A 12073-nucleotide genomic window follows, 5' to 3' on the forward strand; every position below is an offset into this window, starting at 1 on the left:
TCTATCAGGTGCTGTATAATGTAGGCTCCCCTGATGTGCTCCCAGCCCCCATCCGCCATTTTGATTCAGTACAGCTGTCCATGATAATGTACTGTTCACTCAATCACTCTTTCTCTCCCTCGCCCTCCTTCTCCATCCCTCTTCCTCTCTCCCTGAAACACACATGCACGGACACATTTGCCGTAGCCCCTGTAACACAGGGTTGCCATGGAAATGACAAATTAGTGTGTGAGATGTTGAGGAGGAAACCCATGAGGAGAGACAAAGCCATATGAGACGCACTCACACTCGCCATACGCACACAAACGCACAGAGAAATCCAAGTGATGTGTGTGTTTGATCGTCCGAGGGGCGGTGCAGTTGCAGCTGGTCCCAGTAGCAGCAACCATCAGATCAGTTATTCACTCTCTCTCTCCGTCTCTCTCCTGCCTCCCCACAGGCTGCTTTATTCATTAGAGTACTAGTTTAATGATAGCCTTCAAAATCGAATGCCAGTCATCCTCCATCTTTACATTCCTGCTTGTTCCCCCTCCTTTGAGTTAATTTCTCTGTTTTCCCATAGTTCCTTGCACATGTTAGTGATTATTTCTTACACAACTGCCTACCTCCCTCCTTTCCTTCCATCCTTCATGCTCTCCTCTACTTCATTCCTTTCCTTCCTTTCCTTTGGTAACTTAATTTAATCATACTGTATCAGTGAGGTCAAGATCTGTGAGCCTGGTCTCACTTGGAAGTCGTCGACATGTGGCTTGTGGTGTCAGAAACCAACAAAAAAGGCGTCCTTTCACATTGGCATGATATGCAGCAGGTTGACGTTATAGTTTAATGGTGCCCGGCAGCGGTGGGGGGAAATGCGGCAGGAAAAGGACACAAGTTAAGGTGGTGAAAGTCTGTTTGGGGCGGATGGGGGGGTGGACAAACACAGAGCGGTGTTCATGCCAAACCCTGTTCTTTTTTCCTAAACCTAACCACGAATTTCTGTTGTTGAAGGGAAAAAAACGGAAAAAAAAAAAAAAAACGGAAAAAAAAAAAAGCATAGTGCGTTTATTTTGAAAGATAAACGTTAAACTTCCTGAAGTGTATTTTGAAAGAAGACAATGCATGTAACAGACAGAACTTGACACGGCGTCACAACAACCAGCACCCAGGGTACCTTGCACGTTGTACGTGAGAAAAAGAAAAACATTCTCAGACAGGTAACGGGATTCACCTTTTTTTTTTTTCCCCCTCATGCCTGGTCGGGCAAGTGGGTCAGAAATCTACTTGCCCTTGTCAGCTACTACTTGCCCCCGTACAAATTGTGTTATTAATTAGCAGCTATCCAATAACAACAAAGACTAAAACTAATTTTTAAGAAAAATGACACCTTGTTATCTGTCTGGCTCGCAGCAAACTGCCACATCCTCTCATGCAGGGATTCTCAACTTGCCACTTTTGCAAAACAATAGGAGACCAGGTTCCAGTCATGAATCCTCCTCTGGCACTAAACAAGTTCTATTTCGACACCTTTTTTCGCACTCTGTCACCTTATGTATGTTAAATGTACAAAAACAATTCCCAGTGTGAATCAATTCACACAATTTAAAAGAAAATGGCTGGGGGTCCATCCAGCACCCTATTGGGGACCAGATTCAGCCCCCAAGCTGCAAGCTGAGTATCACTGATCTAATGTCACTCAACTAAACTCCTGTTTCCACTATAACTCAAAGGCTCACTTGAGCTTCAGCTTATAAATTTTGTCTAGTCTGACATAACATTTTATTCGCCCCCGGCAATCAGGCAATCCTTACTGCTGAGCCCTGCATAAGGCTCCAATTAAAGTTTATCCTCAGTGTCACGACTGACCAGTAAATTGCTTAGTCTACAAAATGGCAAAAAATTATGAAAAAATTTATCTCAGAATATCCAAGAACCCCCAATTACCTCTTCAGATTGATGTCCCGATCCGATCTCAAAGATAGGTATCAGGGGCCAATCAGGACACTTGTAACTGATCAGGATTGGCTACATTTAGCTGTAGAGCCCGATCTGATCCTTTGTTTTACCTCCGCTGTCACGCAAGCGTTTTAACTCACGAAGCAGCCATCGTTAACTCTCCGTCTCTCCTCCATTCCACAAACCACACGCCACAAACAACAGCAAAATACAGTTTGAGACTGTTATGCATGTTATTGACCGAAGTTAGGAGCACTCGTTTCATTTCAGCTCAGTGTGACAGTCTCTTGCGTTTTGCTGTCGTCTCTGACACATGGTGCAATTTAGCAATGTAATCCATGCAAAAGATGAACAGACGAAAAAGGAAACACGCAACAGAATACAGTTCATTCAGGTCTGGAGAATATTCTCTTAAAGGGACAGAGATATTTCGTCGAGACATCGACAAAGCCAAAAAGACTTTAAAAAGGGGCTTAGTATCAGATTGGGATCAGGGGTAAAAAAAAACAACTTGATGAGGACATCCCTACTTCAGACTTCTTGTTTTGTCCAGCTAGTGGTCCAAAATCTTAAGATATTCCATTTACAAGACGCCATGTTTACCAGTTTGCTTGAAAAATGACTTGGAACCATCAATTGGTTCTTAAGGTGGTCAATTTATCTTCTGTCAGATTACCGATCAATGAAATGACTAATCATTCCAGTACTGAAGTCAGACCTTAGATACAGCCACACGACCAGCGGTCACAGTTAAAGAAATATAAAGTACAGTGAGGATCTTTTTCACTAAAGAAAACATTAACAGTCTGGCCTTGCATTAACCCATGTATTAAAGTAAGGGTTAGAGTTAAAGAAATATAGTCAGACAAAAAAGGACAACAATAATAAACAAGATAGTAAATATCTTGAGAGATTCCTTATTCCGTTCCTTAGCTTTCTAACTGTTTTTAATCACGTAGCATCGTTAAGATCAAGGTCTCTTCTGCAACGGAGTCCTGAGAGCAATCAAAAACATTTACAGTGCGACTTTACATTCCAGCACATGGCACAAGAACCCATTAGTTAAACAGCTAATTGAAAAAAAAAAAAGACCAGAGACATATAAAACATAAGCTAATAGTGCTTGAAAATCTCCAAAGGAAATTAAATTTGAGCTCCTCTCCTCTCCTTCCCTGCTCCCTTTCTCTGTATTCCTTCGTCCTCCTGCTCGCCTGCTTTGATCGACAGTGCTCTCCACAGGATGAAGTGTGACATGTGGTGTGTATGTCAGTGTCTGTCTCACTGTTTACTCTGAGCTAATACTGACTCACTCCATTAATCTGAGCTACAACAGATCCACTCCAACCTGCCCGATTCAAGAGCGTGCGTGTTTCTGCGTCTGTGTGTCCCAGGCGTGTCTGTACACCGAACACATGCGTGCGCGACACATGTTCCTCGTTGCGTTCGTGTCATCCAATATGCATTTTTCCTGCCTGATTTGTGTGTGTGTGTGTGTGCCCGTTGTTGTTGGCGGGGCCAGGGCTTGCAGATCGATGCAGAGATGCTTTATGTGCTCCTGTCTGGTCTAATGACATGTCTGTAAATTAGCAGCAGAATGGTGGAGCACCACACTGAAACCTAATGGCACCTCTGTAAATTACCGCTAGAATGCTGCTGGACGGCTGCGTGTGTTCTCATTGTGAACAACTTGGCTCCCCCTCCTCACTCCGCCGCCTCATCTACATTTGTCTACGTGTCTGCTTGTGTGTGTCAGCGTGATTGTGCTAGCATTTGTGGCTGTTCTTTCTGTGTGTGTGTGTGTGTGTGTGTGTGTGTGTGTGTGTGTGTGTCTCCCTCCTCCCTGCTCTCGCTCCTCTCAGTAAAGACTAGCCCGAGGCCCTGAGTTGGTAATAGCTTTTCTGACAGCAATACACCAATATTTACAGAGACCAGCACCCACCCACACCCCCGCACATTTCATGCACACATAAAAAGCCTATACTCGTCCGCACACATTCATGTGCGCGAACACAAGTCGCGCGCTGTTTTTTTTTTGTTTCAAAGCATGCACACACACACACACACACACACACACACACACTCTTAATTAACATGCTGGGAGGGAAGGAATCACACACTAGGGGGAACTCACACGCATGCTGGCATACAACTTGTTGTTTCTCACTCATATATTGGCATTCGCACTTTGGCTTTTTTTTCCCCTCATGCAACAGAAGCAAAGAAAGACAATTTGCCAGAATTGCTCTGTGAATTGTGATATATTCTCACTTTTTCCTTCTCATTATTCTCCCCGTGTTATATTCACTCAAGTGCGGCCGATTCCATTTCAACACTCTTCTCTCTGCCTCTCACTACCTTAATAACCTATTACACTTCAGTCTATTCATTACGTGGCAATCCAAAGCCCCCCCCCCCCCCCGCGGTTCCTCACCAAGTGTCTGTCTTGCTCCAGCCTGACCTAGTGTGTGTGCTAAATTCCCCTCTGTTCTCCTCATTATCGTGAACTACAAGTTGGTGGTTATGCCAGAGGCTGCACAGAGCAGAGAAAAAGAGGCCAGCGAGATGCGCGGAGAGGAATGGTGGCGTGAAGCTTAAAGGGAGGTGTGAGAGATATAGGGACGCTGGTGAGGAGAGCGGATGCGGAGGAAGGGTGATGCTTTGGGGGGGGATGGGTGTGAAGGAGACAGATAATGTCGCCCCTGCTTGTGTATGCCAGCACAATAGTATGATCATTTTCTCACAGATGTGTGTGTAGGTGTGCATATTTGTTCCTCTGCTCGCTCGGGTATAGCTGTGCACTTGCTGTGTGAGTAGGCGTGAGAGAGTAGATAAGAGAGTGTGAGCTTAAGGATGATGGATTGCAAAACCTTGGTCTCGTGTCCTTGGGGGTCACTGAGGGTGTGCAAGGTAAGTTGCCATTGGCTGTCTGCTTGTTATTCTGAATTCTAATTGGCCAATCCTGCCTGCTTTGGCTGCCGCGACGCTCAGAGGCTGCCGATCTCCATCTTCATCCTTTTTCAAAACCTCCCGAACCTGCACATACATACGCAGACGCATGCATTCTGGCTTTTGACGAACATCCCGAAATGAGCCATGTTGTCAAACAAGACCACATCGCTTCAGACTGCCAGCACAGCTGTTCTCTCAAAAGAGAGGATGGCAGGTTTCATAACGAGTTTGGAATGCTACAGACTCACGACTGTCTCTCTCACATCCACACTGTTTAATCTCCAACCCACATGAGTGATCAAAGCTTGTTTACCCACCACTCCATGTACGATTAGAGGTATGGAAGGAAGTGTTTCTTCCAAGTGCTGGCATCAGTGAGGCTTTGCTTGACAATAACAACATTTTCAGCATCTTGAACAATATGTTTTGTACTGCACATCCGAATCAAATTTAACCAGGCCCAGCAGAGCTTTGTTTTACTCGGCTGGCTCTGATGAACACCCACCATTTTATCATCTTTGAGCATATTGTGAAGAGCAGTGTGGGAAGAAGCAATGTAGCTTGGATATTGTAGTAATCATTATGATAATGTTCAACAAGAGTGTAATGGCTCCGCTCTTCTTTGTTCTTCCTCCTTCCTCTTCCACCTCTCCCTTTCTGTCTCAGCTCGCGAGGAGTATGTCGCCACCTTCAAGGGCTCTGAGTTCTTCTGCTATGACTTGTCGCCCAACCCCATCCAGTCTAGCAGCGATGAAATTACGCTCTCCTTCAAGACGCTGCAGCGCAACGGCCTGATGCTGCACACCGGCAAGTCAGCCGACTACGTCAACCTAGCGCTGAAGAACGGAGCCGTGTCGCTTGTCATCAACCTCGGCTCCGGGGCCTTCGAGGCCTTGGTAGAGCCCGTCAACGGCAAGTTCAATGACAACGCCTGGCACGACGTCAAGGTCACCCGCAACCTGAGACAGGTAACCAGAAAACAGGAGGTGGAGGAGTGAGCGACCGAGCAAACAGGAGAAAAGAGGAGATATAAAATTAGTTGCACTATTGATAAGCCTTAAAGAAGGAAGATTTGAACAGTCATCGCGAGGGACCAAAAGATGGCGAGTGGTAGATTAAAAATGGACGGATATATGCTTGGATTTCAGATGATTTCAGTTAGTGATTGAATGTTTAGCTATCAACAGAAAATTAACTGACATCAGTTTTGATCACCACATTCAAAAATACATATTTTTCCTCTTAAGCCTGGTTCACACTTCATTCCAATGGTCACTATGTCAGATTAGGCAATTGTGGAGTCATAAAATCGTGCCGTGACGTGGCCGACGGACATGACGGACTACATGTTTGTCCACGACCAATCATCCCTGGTCTTCTTTCACGACGTGTGTGATGTCATTGGGTTATTCTTGCTCTATTTTTATAATTATTACTATTATTTCAGTCACTGTGTCTGTCCACGTCCCAGCCTAACTTTTATTGTAGTAACGTAAAAAGCTCCACCAGATGTCAGGAGCTTCATTTAAAGTACCGTACGCAAACTATGCAAGTCACTGAATCCTCCACAACAAGTCCCTGCAAATGTTTCATAATAAAAGCCTGTTTAGAAAATGAAGGAATTCTCTCAACCGAAGTTATAATGGGCTTTTAATTTTATACAGATACAGGAAGTGTTTAGTTTGCATGCATTAACTTTAATAAGGCAAACGGATAAAAGTAAAAATATAAAAATACAGTAATAATAATAATGTAGTCCGTTTCAAATGAAGCTGGTAGCCAGTTGTGGTGAGTAAAAGCCCCGCCACTATTTTTCTATTACTTTATGTCCTCATTATGAAGAGCTAGCTTGATGCTAATGGCAGTACTCACTGGGTTGATAAAGTGCCTCTGCTGTTTCACGCCATCAGTTTTCCTGTTTCACTCGTACTGTATAACATCCCCAGAGGAAACATCTAAAACCCTGGGGTGTTGTTGACATACGGTCGTCCACAGCAGCAGATCGTTCTGTGTTCCTATTGGAAGTCATTTAAAAGACAAAAAGACAATCAAACATGCTAGACTTCTGTCTGGACGTCGTGAGGCGTCCCAGACGCAGCGTCAGTTGTCGTCTACTTTGACACACTACACAAGTTAAATCGATGGATTATCATGTACAACACTCATTGTCATTCAAGTCCGAGCCGCCAACATACAACGCTGCGTCGGGCTATAATCAGGCAGACAGTGTAGTGTGAACCCGGCATTACCTGTAGTGCTGTTTATCAGTCTTGATTCTTTCTGTACGAGGTGCCGGGCATTGGGAATATCGGCCGTAGAGATGCCTGCCTTCGCTTCAATATATAACAAAACTATGTGGTGCTCAAAGCCTGACCTGGCTACTCAGATTGTGAGCAGTTTCATGTAGGAACAATTTTCTTTCAATTGTATCAACATGTACAAGGAAAGGTACATCTACACAAGGACGAGAGGCTCGTGCTCATGACAACACAAGACGTAATCATTAATGGTGTCGTCCTCCCGTGAACTGTAACGTTAGCTAGCTCGGTTGGCAGGTGTAGTTCAGTAGAGAGAAGGTAGTCCCTACATGAAACTGTTCACAGCAAGGCCTGTGGATTATCTTGAGTAAGCTCATCATGATTGCTTGTTCTGCTGTTGAGTTTTCAACTGTATTTTTGGCACTTTGAGCACCACAGGGCGAATGCCATTTAGTTTTATTATATTCAAGAGAAGGCAGACATCTCCAACACTCGCCAACACACACCAAAACAATCTAGACTGATAAACAGCACTGCAGGTAAGAGGAAAAATATGTTTTTGACTTTTGGGTGAACTGTGCCTTTTGAAGTAATTAATCAAGCGAAAGTGTTTCAGCTCCTCAGATGTGAGGAATTCAGGCTTTCCTTGTTTTATGTAGTTAGTGTGAATGGTGAAAGGCCGACTACTCCTCCTGCATGCTTTGAGCTACATTTAAATTTAAAACATTAAGCTTTTTTCAACAGATTTTTACAATGTAAATCAGTGACTTCGTTGTGGAACCGATGGTCACTGGTTCGATACCCATCTTCTACTACTACTGCTGCTGCTACTACTGCTGATACCTTCCCTACTGCTACTACTATACTGCTACAGCTGCTACTAGTACTACAACTACTACTACTACTACTTCTGCTACAGCTACTACTACTACTACTACTACTACTGTTGCTACTAGCACTACTACTTCTACTTCTGCTACGGCTACTGCAGCCTCCACTACTACAACTATTACTACTACAGCCTTTACTACTGCTTGTCACCATACTGTGCAGTGGATGCAGCACATGGCACATGACCATAGGGTTGGTTCAAAAAAACAACAACCCTCAGCTAACTTTGATTGACAATGATTATACCTGCAGCAGTTTCTAATTGGTGCATTAACATAAAGATCTGTTTGGAGCTCAGTCCTTTTTCAATTTGATTTCAAGCCTGCTGTGCTGCGCTGTGGCGGAGCAGGTAGAGCACAGAGCACATGCAGATGTTTCAGGCGGCAGTGGGCAGCAGAAAGCACCCTAGTCCGCAGCAAGAGCCTAATCAATGTAGACGCTACAGTCAGTGGTCTGTTGTCCATCTGCAGTGATGCTGTGGTAGGAAGAAAATACCTGAGGTTTTGGTCTTAGTTTACAGTGGGTTAACCACCAGACCAGCACTGCTCTCAGCTCTAGGTGAGTGCTTTTTCAATTGTGCGTATGACTGTGCGAGTGGGTGAATGAGGGAGAGAGAGTGAGCTAGAGAACACTGAGGGTCACTTGCACTCAGGTGCTTGTAACCCACCTGTGCCCTGCCTCTACCGTTTGCCTGTCTGTACTACTAACTTGACTACTAACTTTACTAACCTGCTAGTGAAACTAACCACCATCCATGGAATGATTCATACTACTAACCTAACCTGTGCCCTTCTCCTAGCGAAACCACTCCAACCAACCTACTAACCTCACCAGAGGCCTTCTAGCTTTCCTTTTTTTGTTCCCGAAGTTGTTCTGTTCACAGTTTTTTGCTTTCCTTTCTCCCCCTCTCCTACAAAGCACTCAGGCATTGGACACGCTATGGTAAACAAACTCCATTGTTCGGTAGATATCATTCTAATTGTTTCTTAGTTTGGGTTTGCCCCGTGTCTATTTCCTTTTGAACCATAGACTTCAAAACTAAACCAATAAAAGGATAAATGCGGTTGGTAATCTTTTACGCTTAAAAAGCCCCCGTCCCCCTCCTTGCCAACCACTTTTTTTCTTTAAATCCTTTACCAACCCTTTCTCTACCGTTTTTTTCACCCCATCACTCTGTGACTGACATGTAGGCGTGTACTGATTGGCTCATCCCTCACCTGCACGCAAATGGCGAGCCCCCCCTTCCTGCATGGCGTGAATCAGAAACCCTTCCCCTCTCTGATTGGTCCGTAAAATGGATAGAGAGGTCCCTCCTTCCCCTCTTTTTTTTTTCTTTTTACTTCCTTGGATTTTTCGTCCTCCACTCTGCCACTGCATGTTCTCCATGGTGCCCCTGATTCATCCTGATTCATTTTCTTTTTAATCTGCTGTGTCCTCTTTGCCAGTGGTTGCATGCAGAGAGAGGAGCAGGCTGCATGTTTATATATTAATGTGCGTGTGTACGTGTGGAATGAGCCGTAACCCATCTAACACCTGTGCGTGTGCGTACATCAGTAAGTGTGTGTTCGTCCATGTGTCATATCATTCTGACTCGCTGATCTAACAAACCCCCCCCACACCACAAACTAACTTACTAACTAACACCATCATCACAACTCACCCTAACAACACAGCAACATAACATCATCACAACTACTAACAGCATTGAAATCATTAACCCTAACCTCAGTAACCCAACACAGCTTGGCCTGACACAAGTAGCACTACTGTGGCTGCCAGCAGTGCAACAACTAACAACTACTAACAAGTAAATAGTACTAACACCTACTGTAACGCACGAAGAAGCCTGTGGAGACTTTACTAACACCTGCCTGGCTGGGCAAGTTTGCCTGGCGATGATAAGCACCATCAGTGAGAGGGAACTTACTATAGCGGGGACGTAAAGAGCTCATGACCTTAATGGGCAGTCGAACATGGTCAGTAATGTACGGTAGAATATCTGGGGGGATTAAGATACCACTAACTTTGACTTATGTGGGACAGGGTTGGGAACCAGTGCAAGATAAAAGCCCCATACAGGCTATTATACAGCAGAATAGGCTGCTTAAATTATAGGAACACCACTGTCAGGTTCACTGCAGGTGGAGCATTAAGGAAAGTTGTTGTTGGTATATTAGGAAGTTATTCAGCATCTTGTACTTCTTGTTAAGCAGCTGTAGCAGAGACGTAAGGAGGATATTTAAAGTTTGAACTTGCACATAGAGAAGAGGCTAGCCTGCACATGTTGGTTTAGTCAGTGCAATGCAGGGACAGATTAACAGACTGGTTTTGAAGGCTAGGGGTACAAAGTTAGCACTGTCCACATGCCAAATGCTGGTAAAATATGCTAGTACCTGGTAGACTGTCTTCACTCACCAGCCAAAAAATGGTAATCCATTAACTGGCTGGTAAATTTGAACAATCACAAGCCATTTGGCCGGTAGACGAAAAGTTGAATTTGCACCCTGAATCCACCAATAGTGGCCCTGAAGCTTTGGGTGAATCTTTAGGAATCACAAACAGGATCTAGTTGTCATTCTGTACCACAGACGTACAGCTGAGAACAGGCAGACTGAATCCAGTGAGAGTGCACAAGTGGTAGATGGGGCTGCAGAGTGTATTTCTAACTGTAGGCAGAGGGAGCAACATATTTATAATGTCAGTTTAACCAGCGAAGGCGAGAGGCAGCGCTCCTCAGCTACATCACACGGTTAGCACAGACACACCAAAACAAAGTCCCAGCAGCACAACTAGCCAACTCCCCAAACCAATCAGGCCTTCTCCCCACCACAATGCATACACATTGGTTACCAGAGTAACGGGGGCTAATTTGGCTGGTCAGCGCCTAGCTAGCGCTTAGCGCTGCCTTTGGTGTGAGTATATAGCGTGTCCTTTCCCTGTGCTTTGTTGTGTAGGTGACCATCTCTGTGGACGGCATCCTGACCACTACGGGCTACACCCAGGAGGACTACACCATGCTGGGCTCTGACGACTTCTTCTACGTGGGAGGGAGCCCCAGCACCGCTGACCTGCCTGGTTCTCCAGTCAGCAATAACTTCATGGGCTGTCTCAAAGAGGTGGGATGTGTGCATGATATGTGTGTTACATTTTGGATGTACAAGTGCTGGGCAGTGTGGTTGGAAGAAATAGGTTGATATTAATACGATTATTTCTCAAGTATCCAGTGTGAGTGCAAAAACTTCTTTAAAGGTCCAGTGTGTATGATTTAGTGGGATATACTGGCAGAAGTGAGATAAAAATATAATAAGCATGTTTTCTTTAGTGTATAATCACCTGAAAATAAGAATCATTGTGTTTTCGTTACCTAAGAGGGAGCGGGATGTCATCCATGAAAACTGCCATGTTGCACTCCATGTTTCTAGAGTGGCCTAGAGGGGACAAACCAAACACTGAGTTTAGATAGGGTCAGTAGCATTTTCACATGAACCACAGTAGTTAGCTGTTCCTTAGCGACGAGTGTCAGAAAAATGCAGATTATTTTCATGTTTAAGTGCTTTACTCAGCATTTTTACCAGTTTAAATCACCTGGATTGTTTGTTTTGGGGAGAGAGAGAGACCTCTGCAGGTAATTTGGCTCCCAGAAAAAACCTCCTGAACAATCAACAATGAAAGGAATTGCGACCAGGAGTTTCAGCTGCTTGCAGTCTGCAATGCTCACCACTAAACGCCACTAAATCCCCCTAAATCTTGCACACTGTTCCTTTAAACAGGCTTTTTTTAACCACTTTTATCCTGCACTTTGCACTGTGATGTTTTTCTATAATGACAAGAAATAAACTTGAACTTGATTGGGCAAAACATGTCAAACAAAGTGTTAAATAACTAATTTTGTTGGTTTTTAGCTGCAATTTGCTCAGAATTATTAATTTAGGCTGAATGAGCCACTGATTTAATCTCCACATGATCATTTCTTCACAATATGATTCCACTGAATAAAAATAAATAATAATTTCTGCCAAGTTCACACAGTCATGCTGCAC

General features: G+C 44.3%; 1 protein-coding gene across 15 annotated transcripts in view; it reads left to right on the top strand.

Moving 5' to 3' along the window:
* nrxn1a (neurexin 1a) overlaps nucleotides 1-12073 on the top strand; it is an 81582-nt gene that overhangs the window by 22533 nt on the left and 46976 nt on the right. For 9 of the 15 annotated variants that reach the window (XM_049564007.1, XM_049564009.1, XM_049564001.1 and 6 more), the window contains 3 exons: nucleotides 5551-5852; nucleotides 8952-8975; nucleotides 10988-11149. In XM_049564007.1, coding sequence (XP_049419964.1) covers nucleotides 5551-5852; nucleotides 8952-8975; nucleotides 10988-11149 — 488 coding nt within the window. The remainder of the gene's footprint in view (nucleotides 1-5550; nucleotides 5853-8951; nucleotides 8976-10987; nucleotides 11150-12073) is intronic. The other 6 variants (XM_049564006.1, XM_049564005.1, XM_049564002.1 and 3 more) reach the window with 1 other exon arrangement.

The sequence above is a fragment of the Epinephelus fuscoguttatus genome, linkage group LG20, assembly GCF_011397635.1.
Source record: "Epinephelus fuscoguttatus linkage group LG20, E.fuscoguttatus.final_Chr_v1".
Lineage (NCBI taxonomy): Eukaryota > Metazoa > Chordata > Actinopteri > Perciformes > Serranidae > Epinephelus > Epinephelus fuscoguttatus.